This window comes from Pan paniscus, chromosome 3, assembly GCF_029289425.2.
Source record: "Pan paniscus chromosome 3, NHGRI_mPanPan1-v2.0_pri, whole genome shotgun sequence".
NCBI lineage: Eukaryota > Metazoa > Chordata > Mammalia > Primates > Hominidae > Pan > Pan paniscus.
In genome coordinates, this window is record NC_073252.2 from 25,360,927 (window position 1) to 25,377,348 (window position 16,422).

At 37.4% G+C, this 16,422-nt stretch overlaps 1 protein-coding gene across 2 annotated transcripts in view; it reads right to left on the reverse strand.

Moving 5' to 3' along the window:
- Positions 1 to 5,713: 5,713 nt before the first annotated feature.
- Positions 5,714 to 16,422, reverse strand: part of SEPSECS (Sep (O-phosphoserine) tRNA:Sec (selenocysteine) tRNA synthase) — a 41,196-nt gene continuing 30,487 nt past the window's right edge. For both annotated transcript variants that reach the window (XM_003826835.5, XM_055111252.2), the window contains 3 exons: positions 13,705 to 13,798; positions 12,133 to 12,223; positions 5,714 to 10,664 (listed from right to left, as the gene is read on the reverse strand). In XM_003826835.5, the coding sequence (XP_003826883.1) occupies positions 10,373 to 10,664; positions 12,133 to 12,223; positions 13,705 to 13,798 (477 nt within the window). In that variant the 3' untranslated portion in view covers positions 5,714 to 10,372. The remainder of the gene's footprint in view (positions 10,665 to 12,132; positions 12,224 to 13,704; positions 13,799 to 16,422) is intronic.

Below are 16,422 nucleotides of genomic sequence, written 5' to 3' on the forward strand. Positions count from 1 at the left end.
ATATTTCTGGACTAGGCTATCATTAAACCCTGTTGGTTATTTCTAGAGTGTGAACAAATCAGTTGATCATTTGTTCAAGAAATATTTGCTAAGGTCCCACAAAATGTAGGAGACCAATGGGCATTCGAGGGACAGACAGGAGATGCTAGGAGGGTGAAACCGAATCAGATGTTGTCACCACTGTGTCCAACCAGCTCCATTTTTCAAGGTGTTTAAGAAAGAGAAGGGAGAAAGAAAAGAAGGTGTAGCAAGAGTTCCAGCAGGCATGGTTAGGGCTGGAATCCTTCTACGATGGAGAAGGGTGAGAGGCAGCAGAGCCCGAGAGCTAAGTTTTGTGGAGACACGTTTTGATTTTGTGAAGGGGTATTTGGAGCTGCTGCCTGGTAACTCCGGGGTGGAGTCCACTGCTGCCATGAACCCCCTCCCACTTACAGGGGAACCTGCTGTTTTTGACTGTCAGCACAAAAGCCAATCTGAACCCGACAGCAGCCCAGCTTTCCTATCGTTCCCCACCCACAGGCGCAGCCCCCCTGTTGGCACCATGGATGCCTGACACTCAGCTGATCTTTTAAAAGTGAGAAACAAACAAAACTGTGTGCAGAATTGGATGTTTATTTCCACCATCTGCATGGCAATACAACTTCAAGTTATAATGGCATCCGCTCTCCATCAGTATTAGGCAACCATTTAAACATCTACAGCCATTTACTGATTATAAACACACACTAAAAAAAAAGGCGGCAAGTGGCATGTGGCCCCGCACCTGCTGCCTCTGTGTGCGTCAGTCAATTTCATGCCTAGGAAGCTCTGGGCTCCATGGGGATGGATCTATAAAGCAGTTTGGTTGGTTGTGGGTTTTACTTTTTTTTCCCTGGGAACAGCATAAACCAAGTTGGCCCAAAATACACTTATTGCAAATAGATGGGAATAAATGGAAAATAGACAATGATCATAAATGCAAACCCCAAAAATGCTGAATTTCCTAATGTTAAAAGGTCCATTTGCTTTTAATTAGAAGATAAAAATTGATGAGTGTTTTTACTGGCCTTCAAGAAAAGTTAGCAGGGATTACTGTTCAAATGCTCCTGCTTGCCACCACCCCCACCTCTCCCATCCCAGGAAGGTCTGAGTCACCAGGCAAGGACAGAACAGCACATCAACTGGATGTGGTGAGAGGCACTGGAAACTGAAGAAATCGATGCATTTTATAGGGGGAAAAAAGAAAAGTTGATCCAAAAACTGGGAAAACGTTTTCTGGATCAACTTTTTGTCTTGCAAAAGGTTTCCCTACCTCCTTCAGACCTGCCCCTGGCCGTCATGGGCCTGTGGCTGGCTGCAGCCTGAGACCTGCCTCAGTACCATCCTGAAGGGGCTGTGTGGTTTTGGGTTGCCATTCTCAGAATCTGCTTTATTACCTGGGAGAGCTAAAATGGGGAATTTCATAAGACTAATGGATTCCTAGGGACTCTGGATCTTACATTTCCAGGTTAATGTCTCCAACGTAAGGTTTGGTTTGGTTTGTCTGAGAGTTTTCTAACTAAAAGTATCTTCTGCCACTGTGGTGTAAAGGCCCCACTGATTGCCCATGACCAAGTTTTTTGGAAGGAGGAGTGGGAATAGACCTCTCTCAGCTTCTGATCTGGTCAGAAGCTCCAAGTTCTCCCAGAAAGCTCCTTCATCTCTCTCATGTGATCCATGAAGCGCATCAGAGACTCTTCCACCAGGAGCACCACAGTCAGCTCCTCTGCTCCACCCTGGGGGTGCCTCTCTGCCCCCCTTTCCTTTGAACACTGGTTTTGAGATGGCGCTCTGCCTTCTCGGCTCATTGAGCCTGGCTAGCGGGAACCCAGCATAGCTTGCTTTGTCTTCAATCCATTTTAGAATAAAAGCTCTATATAGCTACAACAATTACCACCCCACCACCAGCATATTACAGAACTAATCCTATTTGGGGTTCTAACTTAAAGCCTCACATTGGGAAAGGTGGCATTGAAAGTGAATTATTACACACCAATGTGGACTCAAGTCCATTTCTCACGATAACCAGCAAAACTTGAAGCTTGTCAAATTATAATTTCTCCAGCATCCTGAAAGACCTTTGGGAGCCTGTGTGGAGGCATAAACATCTCCTGTAAGTCCAGTTTTATTAACCCAGGGGAAAGTTGTTTTAAAAAAAAAAAACAAAATGAAAACACTGTCTCAAGTACTTTCAATCTCCCCTCTCCGCACTTGTGTAATTGTCACTGGTTCCTAATGCTTCCTGATTCCCTCCTCTTACCCTTTTTCCACTAAAATCTACCCTTAGGATCTTATTTGCATCCTGACTAACGGGTAAAAGGAAGGTCATTACAGAAATGAAACCAACAGCATATTTTACGACATCAAGACATTATTGTTAAATTTTTCAGGTGTGATAATGGTATTGTGACTTAAAAAACAAAAATGACTCCTTTCCTTTGGTGACCCATATTGAAATGTGAGCTACACCCAGAAATGATGAGGAGATTTGCTTAAAGTGATAGAGGGGGAGGACTGGCTGGTGCTGTAGGTGAAAAAAGATTGGACCTGGTATGTGCCAAAGCTGATTAATGGATACTAGGCGTCATCATATTTTTTGGTATATGCTTGAAAGTTTCTATAATAAAAAGTGTGTGTTTTTTTTTTTTAACAAAAAGCCCACTCTTAGGGAAACATCTGATAAATACATCCAAAGTAAGATGTCACCAACGAATAAGGATAAATAGCAGTTATCTATTTCCTGAGGCATCTGCGTTTAACAGGACTTAAAAAGCCTTAAGACAAAGAAATGAATCCAACAGTGCAAGTCAGGCAGGAGAAAAGAGGAGGGGAGCGAGTGGCTACCTCCAAAAAGGCCACTGAAGCCAAGCGCTCTGAAGAGAGTTCCAGGCTCAATTTTCTTTCTTTATCAGAACGAATGGGATTTAATAAAGATAGGCCAACAAACACAACTACATTTTACAAAGACTGTTTCTGGTGCTATTTTATTGAAGATCTTTTCCAGTTTATTTTTAACCACCATTTAATAATTTTAAATAAGATTCATTTAATAATAGCTACTGTCAGACCACTTGCTATATATGAGACTTTTTGCTAAGTACTTTATATATGATAGATTCTTCCATTTGATCTTTATTTCAGTCCTGTGAGATATTATCCCCATTTTACTGATGAGTCAAAAGTAACTTGTGCAAGATCACTCAGCCACTAAGTGGCAGAGCCAGGGTTGAAGTCTGCCCTCTCACTTTGTGATCACTGTAGTGCCCAGGAGAAACCTCTTCCTGAAGGTTGGTCACTGAACAACTGATTCACCTTCTCACGGCATATGGACCACTTATCAAAGGTGTGCTAAACCATTGAGTCATGAACCATTCCTCAAAACAGTAGTTAGTATTTAAAATCATTAAATAGCTAAAAAATGATGCCAGATGAAAACAATGGCATAATCTGCGATAGCCAACACAGAAAAAGATTCATGAGGCTAATGAACCTTACTGACGATTGGTGTCACTGGAATAGTACCAAGTGGATGCAATTGGGTTTAGTAGACATGTTTAGAGCAAGGGAGAAAAGAATGAGTAGAAATTTGTGCAGAAGGGTGTAGGTCATTCTGTTGGCCACGGGTATCGAAGGTTGGATTCTCTGGAAGGTACATACTGAGGCAAAGTTAGGACAGCAAAAGTTTTATTGGGCAGTAACACCTGAAAAAGAAAAGAGGGGAAGCAGGCCAGGGCAGGGGGAGCCCTTGGACTGTGATGCAGACCCAACCAAGTGTCCGATAGCCCAGCAGGGAGCTCCAGAGCCGCACTGGGTGGAAATGGCTAGGCCCTTATATCTGCGCCTTGCTCAGAAACTGGCTGAAGGCCATGACTTTGGCTCAAAGACAGGCTTGAGCTAACCTTGAAGGAGCTAACAGTAGGGAGGCTGTCAGCTAAGCACACTCCTTGCAGCTGGGTAGAGTCTTTCTGTGCAAGATCTGAACAGAACCTCTTTGTGTCTACCACCCAAGTAAAATTTTTAGAGCTCTATTCTAGGAGAGATGGAAAACCACTGAGTAGTTTCAATCAGATATGATGGGATTTCATACATAGTTATATAAATATTTAATAATACCTATTGAATCATTCATGCAATAAATATTTGAGTGTCTGTCATGCTCCAGGTGCTGTTTAGGTGCTTGGGATACACGAGTGAACAAAACGAAGATTCTGCTTCAGTGGAGTTTATGCTATAGCCAGAGAGGGAGAGACAAACAGTACAACATAATAAATATGTAGATGACAAACTATGTTGGACCTCTGCTCCTCAGTGTGGTCATGGGCCAGCAGTGTGGGCACGCCCTAGGGATTTGCTAGAGATGCTGCCCCACCCCAGACCTAGTGAATTTGAATCTGCATTTTAACAACTCCAGATGATTCTTACAAACCCTAAAACTGAGGCCCCACCCTCAATTTTAAGACAATTTTTACACAATGTTAACCGGGGGTAGGGGGAGGGGGAGATAGCTACAGTATTAAAAAGGGTAGTCAAGGTAGAGCTCATTGAAAAGGGAGAACTTTGGTAAAAAGTATGAAGGAAGTGAGTTAGCCAAGCATCTGGGTTAAGAGATGTTTCCAGGCAGAGGGACTAGCTTGAGGCAAGGCTCTAAGGCAAAGCATGCCTGGAGTGTTTGAGGAACAGCAAGATGGCCAGTTTGGCTGGAATGGAGCAGGCAAGGATGAAGAGTTGGGTCAGAAAGATAAAGGGGGAGTGGTTATGGTGGCCAGTGCTGTGGGGCCTTTTGGGACACAGCAAGGCCTTGGGCTTATTCTCTGAGTGACATGGGAGCTACTGCAGGAGTTTGAACAGACAAGTGACAGGACCTGTTTCCAGAGGATCACTCTGGCTGTGTGTGCGTCACATACCTAGGAAGCTCTGGGCTCCATGGGGATGGATCTATAAAGCAGTTTGGTTGGTTGTGGGTTTTACTTTTTTTTCCCTGGGAACAGCATAAACCAAGTTGGCCCCATGTGTAAACGGACATGGGTAGAACCAGGGGAATCAAGGGTACTGTCATAATCCAGACAAGAAACACTGGGAGTTCAGAACTGGCTGGTTACAGAGCAGGTGGGAAATGGCTTGATTCTGGATAAATTAGTACGTAGATATAGCATGATCTCTTGATGGATTTGGCGTAGGATGTGAGAGAGAAAAGTGGAGGATAACTCCAAGGTTTCTGGCCTAAGCAACTGAAGAGAAGTTCAGATCACAGATTTTTAGGGGAGATCAAGGAATCAATCACCTTTGTCATGTGGAGGTTGAGATGTCTATCAGACATGCAAAAGATGTTGACTAGGCAGTTGCATACAAGTGCAGGGTTCAGGAAAGAAGTCTGCTAAAGATATCCATTTGGGAGCTATGATCAGCTATTCTACTACAAAATCATGTAAGAATAGGGCTAAATATACTGAACAACTGGCATGCCTATAGATCTGCTATTATACCATAAATTTTGGTCAGATAATATAATCAATGTGGAAGTGATTGTGATGTGAACTTATTCTGTATATCTTTCCTGGGTTGTGACCTGAAATTTCAGGTAATTAGTCAATGCACTTTAAATATGGGTTTAAAAAAATTCTCAAAAATGCAAAACAAAAGAAAATCCATAAAAGCCAAAATAGAAAAACCCTGAAAATAAAAAATAAAGGTCATCTAAAATCAACTGCATACTTTTAATTTCCACTGGCAAATGGACAAAATTCATTGATAACTCCCCCTCAAAAAAAGTTCCACTGAATAAACTACATAATACTGAATACATTTAAATTTAAATCTAGCACAACTTAGGACAGTATAGCTTTTTGCGGAGCATAATAGCAGTTATTAAAAGTAAGTACTCTATGCATAGATACCGAGTTAATCACGTTACCATACATTATCTCATTTAATCTTCAATCCTATAAGGTTGTATCTATTTTATATTTGATGAGACTGAGATTCAAAGAGGCTGAATATGTGACCTCACATGGTTAATAAGCACCAGTGCAGAGATCAAATTCCAAATCAAAGGCCACTACCTGCAAACTTCAAATAGCACAATTTAGATGTGAAATCTAAAGAAGAAAGTGATATTAACCTATTTTCAAATAAAAGATAGTATTTCTTTTAGAAAAGATTAAATGCTTCTAAGTACTTTCTACAGTCAATAGATCCTTTGCAAAATGATTGCTGGAATATCGTCTCTTTCCTTTTTTTTTTTTTTTAATTTAGCCCCCAGCCATGACTCATGCTTCTCATTAAGGTATGACTTTTCTTGCTGATTTCTAGACAAGCTGATACTGATGACTGAATCAAAAATGGGGAAGTAATTTAGTTCAGTTATTTGTACTTTCAGATTTTATCTATCATAATGATTCGGTAAAATAACGTACTATCAGTGACTTATCAAAAATTTATTTCATATAATAAATTATATAATTTATTTTTATCTTTAAACAGTCTACACCGAAAACATTTTTGGAAACATCTTTTCCTTTTGGTAAAACAGGTTAGCAGGCTGATATCAGCTTCATATTCTCATTGCTAAAATCCCCCACGGTTATACAGTTAAGCATAGCCTTTCTTTGTATGTCTCAAGTTGACACCACTTGATAAAAAACAAAACAATATAAACATTTCTAGATTTTGCCTAAGGCCTTAGCTTTAACTGCAGAGTAGTGAGTAGGAAATTATAAACATACATTCATTAGCCTTAAACTTACCATCTTACATGCGCACATACCAAAAGGGCAAAAGGAAAGTAAAAAGTAAGGCACAAAAGGATGCAGTGAGTGTTAGGTCTGTCTACTAAGATTGGCCATAAGAGACATTAACCAACATAATATGACAGACAAGGAAAAAACTGACTAATAGAACCTTTTCTTAAAAAGCTGTTAATAGCATATTCAATTATTATCAAATTATTCAGGTTGTGAGACTTCTAAAATGACCAAATTTCTGTGTATGCAAAACTGGACTTTTTTCAGTTACAAAATAAGGTTGGCCTCAAAAATGCAAAACATAACAAAATCATTTAAGGGTCTGGCAGAAGTTAGTACATCTCAGAAAGTGGGAAAAGGAAACCCAACTCTTATATGCACCAAATGTGTATGTATTCCAAAACCTTTCTCCGAGTATGAGTCAGACTCACCAGAGCTTTATTATTGTTGTTTTCAGCTGTTGGTTATTTTCCTCTGTGAAATATAACTCTCAGGATGAACTACTAATTCAATATTAAAGTAACATCAGCAGTACACACAAATTATCTGTTTAAATTTTACTAAAATCTATGGAAGCCATAGATGTAGTCTAAGCACATTCTGTAGCCCAGTCCTCAATAACAGTTCTTATTATGAGGTGGTTAAAGACACAGCACCACAGTGAAGTGCTGATCATAATATTAGAAAAATTTAATTTATATTTAAATTTACCATTCTGTATATCAAGTGCCTATTGGCTGAACAGAACTGTATTCAATAATTCATATTCTATAACTTCATTCAACTAATACAAAAAGCTAAATAGAAAGATTTACAGTTGAACACCAGGTTCCTAAGGCTGGCGTCACATATCATTCCCTGATAGAGCGAGAATTCATCAGCAGAGGACCTAAGAACCAAACTGCGAGTTTGATTTAAAATTCCTTTCCCTGCCATGTATAAGTAACACATTGTGTAGTGACCAAAAGAATATTCTATGTTCCACCATTTTCTTTTCTAAGCACACTGCCACAGCCCAATGACTTTAAAAACCTAACTCCAATATTTTACCTGATAGTTTTAATAAGTGTAGTTGGGTCAAAAAGATAGAAGAGGTTATCTTCGGCAATGATTGGTAATGTATCATCCACTGCCTTCGTCACAGTACAAAGATAACAAAGGCCAATTATGAGGCTTACCAATCAGTACTAGCAAATTATAATAAATACATCCTTTTTAATACTTATGTGTGGAAATGGGAGTGAGTGAAAATGACACTAGGGTGGGGACAAAGGAAAGCCTGAATAGACAGAACTCTTCAAAAACTCTTGTGAATTCTATGCCCTCAAATTTTAAGCCAGGAGGAATAGAGCTAGAATTCCAAAACCACTGAAAAAGAAAGGGTTAATAATAAAAACCACAGCTGATTTTCTGCATCAGGAATGAAATATTGTAACATATCTATCATTCACATGTGAGTTCATGTAATTTATGTTCAATTAGAATTATTATCTATTCAGCAGCTGAAGCCCAAGAACTGCTGATACACTGCAGATGAGAAAACATTTGCTACTCTCCCAGCTCTGGCCTTTCTTAAGCTAAATGATGATCACAACAATATAGATCACTTGTTCTATAAAACAATTTTGGCTTACATGTATAGCAAGCTGCACTGCCAGCATTTACATTTGCAACAACATTTCAATCCCCTTTTTGACTCTAGAGGTTGCAACTCTTCAGCTTTATTGGTTCAGCAATTTAGTCCCAAATTCTCATGAAAAATTTACACTTTTTAATCCAGCATTTATTCCCTTGAAATGAGTTACTACACCTATGTAAATTTTTTTAATGTTTGAACCCCAAAGATAAAATAAATACATTTTTAAATAACCTTCATGATATTCATAGTTAAATACTTCATCTCAAAATAGTCATTGACTTCCAAGGTGGTCAAGCCAGTGACCATAGGCGTCTACCTTACACATTAAAGGAAGTAGTATCTGTCTGAGCTCATGTTTACAAACAGTCTGGGACAATGTACAATGTCACCAAAATACCAGAAAATCTCTTTCTCATACATAGGTTACAATTCCAAATCAATAAGAAAAATGCAGCCCAGAAGGCAACACGGCATTCTCTACCATAGTGTTTTTAAAAGTATGTTCAATGGGCTGTTAACAAATATTTCACTTTAAAAAAATGAGTTTCTCTTTGGATAAGGATATATTAAAACTGGGTTATTTAGTGAAGGAATTCTTAGAGCCTTCAATATGCCAACAGGCAGGTTTGCAAAGGCAGCTCCCAGAATTATTTGTCTGTAAACGTTTTCTCCCCATGAGCATCTTTTAGGAACATGATCCACAGAGCTGGTTTTGAGAAACATAGCTTTGGCAGGTGGCATGTTCAGAAGCTTCAGTAAATCTTCAGGCTATGACATATCTATTTCTTAAAATAGTCTTAAATAAGTCTATTTCTTAAATTAACAACAAAAATTATTGTTAAAGCCAGTAAGTCTGGAATTTCAGACTCAGAAAAATGAGCACATGGGCAAGTAGAGGGGAATACACCTGTTTATCATACTATGTGATTTTCATCTTCCTGGCAAAAATATGTTCAAAAACACCCATGTTAGCTAATTTTGATGATGTCTGTGCACAACATCTGAACAAACTAACCAATATATGCAGGCTGCTTAAAGCAAAACAGTAAGTGGAATAATGTTTTCCCTTACCCAAAAGGAAAAATGCACCAGTGAGCGCCATATAAAACAATTTATAATGACATGTTTGGAATCCGTGACCCTGGTTATCACTTAAGATTTTCTATATAGTATAGTTTGATGACATTTATACAGCTATCTTCTTTGAAGTACTACTGAAAGTTGCTATGGTAAACTTCTCTTTACTCAAGGAGTTTATCTACTTTAGAGGAGTATTTCTCAACCTCAGCACTAATGACATTTTGGGCTGGATAATTCTTTGTTGTGGGAGTTGTCCCATGCATTGTAGGATGTTGAGTAGCACCCTGGCCTCTATCCTCTAGATGTTAACAGCATCCCACCAGTTGTGACAACCAAAAATGTCTGCAGATGCTGTTCAGATAAGCGAATCATCCCCAGTTGAGACCCACTGCTTTTGAGTCAAAACGAAAGTTTATACCTTGACTCTGCTTCCTTGGGGAATGCCCATTTTACAGGCACACTGTGACTTACACATCTCAACAAACAACTAGTAACTAGTGGCCTAAGAGATCTTTCTCAATTCTGTGTGATCAGAAATGGTAAAGAATGGTTAGGAGGAAGCACTCTACATTTCAAAGAGAATTGAAGTAATTTTACTGTCATTACACTAGTAAAAATTATCTGAGTCATGATGCTTAATTGACAGATATTCTAACAATTAGAAAAATGCTAATTGTATATTATAACCTGTTAAGGATCACAAGGATTGATGCAGTCTAAGAATGGGAAACTTAACAATCATCAATGGCTAGTTCAGACCACAGTCTGCTCCTTGACTGAATATTCCCATGAAATTCTCAACTCAAAAATCTCAAGTCTTATCTTTAAACTGCTTGCTTGTACTACAGCCTTATCATTTCTTTCAAATGATCAAGAAGAAACCCTTCGCATGTCATTAAGAAGCATCCTGGTATGTGTCAACAAGTACATTATCTAGTTTTAAAGCCATTTCTTCAATATCCACATCTTCAGTTTTGTCATAATTGTCATCACTCTCTTTACTTCGTTCTTTTCTTACTGCCTTTAAACACCTGTCAAGTCTCTTTATGAACAGGTCCACATCCTGCATCTTCATTCCGATGGCTGATGCAGCATTGAGGTAAGCACAAGGGTAATTATTTGTATGTGACATAAAGCCTCTGAAAGTATAGCCACTCACAGTTTGCACGGACCCAAGAGGCACAACCCTGAAAGAAGAAAGATTTACCAACTTAATATGTCTGGTAATGGTAACACAATGTCACCCATAAACAAAAGATATGTGTTACAAAGCCTTACATCCACTTATTACGAAGTTTAAAACAGCCATAAATCATGGCCTACGAAAATAGACTGTATTGACTTTAAAATGAAATTCTATAATACACTGCTTTTTTACATAGAAAAGTCCTGCCTCGTGATTATCGTTTACTTAACTTCTATTAAAGACCTATAAGCTCTAGGAATCTCTTTTGATTTTATTTTTGCCAGTATCTTTTTCTCTTTACCTGAAGCTCTAGGAATCTTAAACACCTCTACATCTTCTTTAAAGAGGTAAAAAGAAAATGATTTGGTTTTGTGCCAAATCTGGAATATGACTTCATATATACACACTTTACTGAAATATTGAAATTTGCAAGTCAAACCACTGTAATTGTCATGTGTTACCTCAAATAATCAACAAACTAAAAGTCTAACTATCTGATCAGTGCTATACAATGGATAGTTTTAAAGCACAGATACAGAAGAAGTTATGTAACTGTTTATAGTGGGGTGGTAGTCAGCAAACAGTAATATTTAGCAAAGGCACCTGCATTTTTAAAGCTTGATTTCACTGGCATATTAGATATAAGCAGATTTCTAATAGTTTAATCGCTTAGCTTTTTGTTTTTTTCAAAGAAGTCAATTAGGCTCAACCTAAACACAAAGACAAATAGTGGCAATACTAAAAGCAATGTCAAGAAAACCATTTTAGAAGTGTCAAAACTATATTGTATATAGATGAGTTCATCAAGGTAAAAAGTAAATTAATCTAAGATTTTACTTTTAAAAAGTTGTCCTGTGATATAAAATCTCTATTCTCCGGTAGCTACAGAAAAATTATTTAATAGAAGCATATAAAGTATTTACAGCAAGATATTTCTTTTCAAGTCATTTTTCTCTGACCTCATCAAATCTAAAATGAAAAATCAGATTCATTTTTCAGGCCATGTATATAGAAGAGGAAAAAGTAAAATTTTCTGAGGCAGTTACATAGGCAAGGATTGCATACTCTTTTTTTTTAGTTTAGGAAGAAGGCTTTTCCTTAAGAACACTTTCACTTCAATTTAGTGATGAAGATGGCTTATTTCTAATACCATAATGTGACTTGCCGAAGATCATCTAACAAAGGAAATAAAGAAAAAAATCTATGTAGAGAGGTAATAAAACTTTGGTTCTGTACATCTATGAAAACAAACAAGATTCATGTCTTTTTGTGACTATTTCAGGCATAAGCAGTCCACAAGTGGGCATACAGTAGCCTTACAGATTCTCTAACTCATCATTCTTTACTCCATGATGAATTCGCAGGTATAGTTCAGGATATACTTGGGGGACTATTGTTGAGGAAAGGTATTTTACTGGAGTTAAGTTTGAAAAGACAAATAAACCCATATCTATCTTAAACATACTTACCTGGCTCCAGAAACCTGTCTGGTAAAAAGCATCGAGCCAAGCTGAGTGACAGCTTTGTCACGGTGTTCATCTAGTGTTTTAAGTGTCATAGCTGAAAAAGAAAAAAGTATCCCAATAAGCCTTGGTTTACTGGCATAAAAATCACTCAAATAATAACAATAATAATGATGAAGGCATTACTTTTTATTCATTGTCAAGTGGCACAATTTCACTTTAATGTACTTAATAAATCTTAGGGATTTGTTTATATATCAGACAAAAATATTTTAATGTAAATTAACATCTCCAAATATGAAACAGAATTTCCAATATCAGCCTTCAGGAGAGTAAATTTTTCCAACTAAATAGATGGAACAATAACATGATCAGTGTGGCTGTTTATTCAAATTCAACCAAGTTTTAAAAACTTGTAAAGTGAGGATGTGGGATATATTTCAGTACATATATAAAACTAAGTAAGATCAAATTCTGCATATAGAAATGGAAATGATCATTCTGAGGCTGTGTGGGTAAACTGGATTGCATACATAGCACCACTCGTAGCTACCATTTACTAAGGACTCGCCATGCTAGATGCTTCACAAACAATCTCAACCAATCATTTAACAATTTTGCATGTGAGGGAAAAGGAGGTCAGAGGCTAGGACATGGAAGATTCGGAATTCAAGCTACACAATATCACCTTCTATAACATCTACATAGATCATAAATCAGCAAAGGACTAATTGGGGTGGTTTTTATTATATATTGGTGTTCAAATGGTATTCCACAGAAGCCCATTCCTAAAAAAGGCTTCAGCTACAAATGATTCACCTTCCTTACTTTCTTCAGATATATGTGAAATATGAAACATTATATTACATATATTCACAATTTAAAAGGGGGTAATTATGAAGCTTAAAAGATAATTAAGTTCATAAAAGTCAACATTCACATTATTGTTTTTAGTAGCCCCTACATTACATGATAAAAACAGTCCTTATATATACAAATGAAAATATCATAAATACAAATTTCTCTAACATCCGTAGGCTAAAGAAAACAAGCAATAATGACATTAAAAACAACATAAGAAAAGATTTAATTTCTGATATGTTGGGGTTTTGTTAACTGGAGAAAGTTTTGTTTATTTGTTTAGTTTAAATAATAGAGACAAGGTTTCACTATGTTGTCCAGGCTGGTTTTGAGCTCCTGAGCTTAAGTGACCTCCTGCCTCAGCCTCCCAAAGTGCTAGGATTACAGGCGTGGGCCACCAAACCCGACCTGGAGAAAGCTTTAATTATTTATAAATAGAGTTATGGTTAGAAATAGGACTTTAAGTATTCTTTTCTGCATTTTTGTTATAATACTTAATATTGATTCTGATTCTCTCAGTGTATAGGCTTTATCTTAGAAATATATTAGAGCATTTCAAAAGCCTAACTAAACTTTTTCAATTTACAAATTAAAATACTGTGATGAATTTAGAAATATCATTATAACTAGAAAGAGTTTTCTCTCCTTCTAGAAGTATCAGCTTCCTCCTAGAGTGGATCATAAGTATTTGTTTTTCTTTAGGAAAAAAGAAATTACCTAAAGATATGGGATTGTGAGGTGTATGCAACAGTCTTTCATTGTAGGCTTCTGACAACTTCTTTATTTGGTTGGACAAATATGAAAACATTTCCTGCAACAACAAAATGTCACATTTAAAACAAATCAAATATCTACTGCCAGATTTAATAAGACAAAAATCTGATGGGTATGAAGTCTACATTTTAAATTAACTCATCCATGTGCCTTAAGACCAATTCTCTCCTTTGCCACAATACAGTGAAATTCAAAGCTGCCACAACTATCAGAAGCCACAGGATTTCAGTAAAGGCCAAGAACCAGCACATTTTCTCCCTTCACTATTACATATCTATCACAAATCCATCTTCTTCTCAGAACTTCCAGACCTACCACTCTGGTCCTCGTAGCCATCAACCTCTTCCCTGGACACAGCAATAGATCCTAAATGATTTTTCTGCCTGTTCTCCACCCTTCTATAATCTGTTCTACACTCAGAGACTAGAGAGGTCTTTCAAAAGCATACCAGTTCATGCTTCTCCCCTGATGACTTCCTCCAGTAACTATTAGAAAACCACACTCTTCATCTCTAAGGCCCCACATAATGTGACCCAGCCAATATACTCAACCTAGTGACTATCATTTCCCCTAGTCACTACACACCAGTCACATTAGCCTCCTTTCCAATCATTGTAGTGTTCAAACCTTTGTGCTTGCTTTCCCTGCATTTCCTAGATCATTCCCCAAGTGGTCCCTCTTGGCAAATGCTAAAGACACCTTCCTTTGTTAACTTTGCTATTAAAGTAGCTTTCCAACTCTGCCAATCTCCTTCCCAATCCCAATCTCCTTCCAGCATATTACCTATTTTGGTTCCTTCACTATACTTGCCACAATCTGAAATTATCTCATGTATTTGCTTAAATGAATATTGCCTATTACTACCCATTACAAGGCAAAAACTCCTTGACCACAAGGACTTTGTCTTCTTCACCACCATTGCCCCAACACCAAGAAAAATGTGCCAGACTTTAGTATGCAAGTTATTTAGGAAAAGGTAGTTTATAAATGTATTTCCTTTAAATCACACAACATTAAAGTGAACAATTCCCTTACTTCAATTAAAAGAATACAGCAACTCCCATAGTCCAAGCTTGAGCCCAGGAGTTCAACACCAGCCTGGGTAACATAACAAAAACAAAAACAAAAACAAAACAAAAAAAGGCAACTAAAACTAAAAATTGTCCCACTCTGAAAAATAAAATATATTCAATAGTAGAAAATATAATAAAAATGTATTTTACAAGTATCAAATGTCACATGTATATAAGTGGCAGTTTAACAGTTACAGGTAAATATTAAGTTGGCAACTATTTGACCTAAAATTTTACTTTCTTCTCCTCACAAGACCTTTAAAAAGTGTTGAAATCAGTATCTGCCCAACTACATCTGCAGCTAAACAAACACATTTGCACTGAGCTCCTCTAATCACAGAAAAAACATATAAACTCTAAGGATACAACAAACAGCCAGGGGCTAACAGAGTACCCAAGCAGAGACAGCAAGAAATGACACTTCCCCAACCTCAAAGGCCAAGATACTCTCATCCCACACTGAGTCCCAGAGGAATTTTTTCATGTCTGAAGCACACAGATGACTAACTCCATCTTTTAGGTAAAGAGTAAGAGGAAAATTCCTACCAGGTTTATGAATTATTAATGAGTCTACTTAAGACCACAAACATTTTCACTTCTGTCAACCCAGTACACATATTTTATATTCTCACCTAAAAATTTTTGAATAATCATTTTTAAATTTTAGGATACTTTATAAAATTAATTCTCAGAATGTTGGAATTACAAAAATCTTAGATCACTAAAATAAATTCATTCCTTTTATATTCAAAAAGTTAACATCTACAATGGCCATACCTAATGAAGCTATTAATAAATGTTACTGCTACATGAGATAAGCCTTTCTCTTTCGTTATTTAAAGTATAGAGAAATATTTAAGGAGACAAATGTCATTATCATTTCCAGAAACAAAAAAAAAAGCATCTTTTCTTAGACATATAAAAATATCCTGGGCCAAGCATGGTGGCTCACGCCTGTAATCCCAGCATTTTTGGGAGACTGAGGCAGGTGGATCACCTGAAGTCAGGAGTTCGAGACCAGCCTGGCCAACATGGTGAAACCCCTTATCTACTGAAAATACAAAATTAGCCAGGCATGGTGGTGTGAGCCTGTAATCCCAGCTACTCGGGAGGCTGAGGCATGAGATTCACTTGAGCCTGGGAGGCGGAGGTTGCAGTAAGCCAAGATTGCGCCAGTTTCACCACGCTGGTCAGGCTGGTCTCAAACTCCTGACCTCAGGTGATCCACCCGCCTCGGCCTCCCAAAGTGCTGGGATTACACCTGGCCCTGGTCCCTCCTTCTTAACCCAATATTCCCATACTATGAAAGGTGAAACAATAAGATAATCAAATGGAACAAATCAACAGTTTTTCCAGCAATTAGAACAACTCATAATTTTTTAGTAACACACCAGGGTTAATAAAGAGGAGGATTCCTGGGTTTCATCCATATATTTTCATCTTCTATAAAGTAATTAGGTTACTAATTTAAATGCTCTGTTTGTTTTTAAAGCAGTCACATATTTTCATTTAGATATTAAATGCTGATTTTTCTTCACTTATATAATTCACCAAAGTCTTAACTGGCCTCTGCCTTTCCAATTTACTC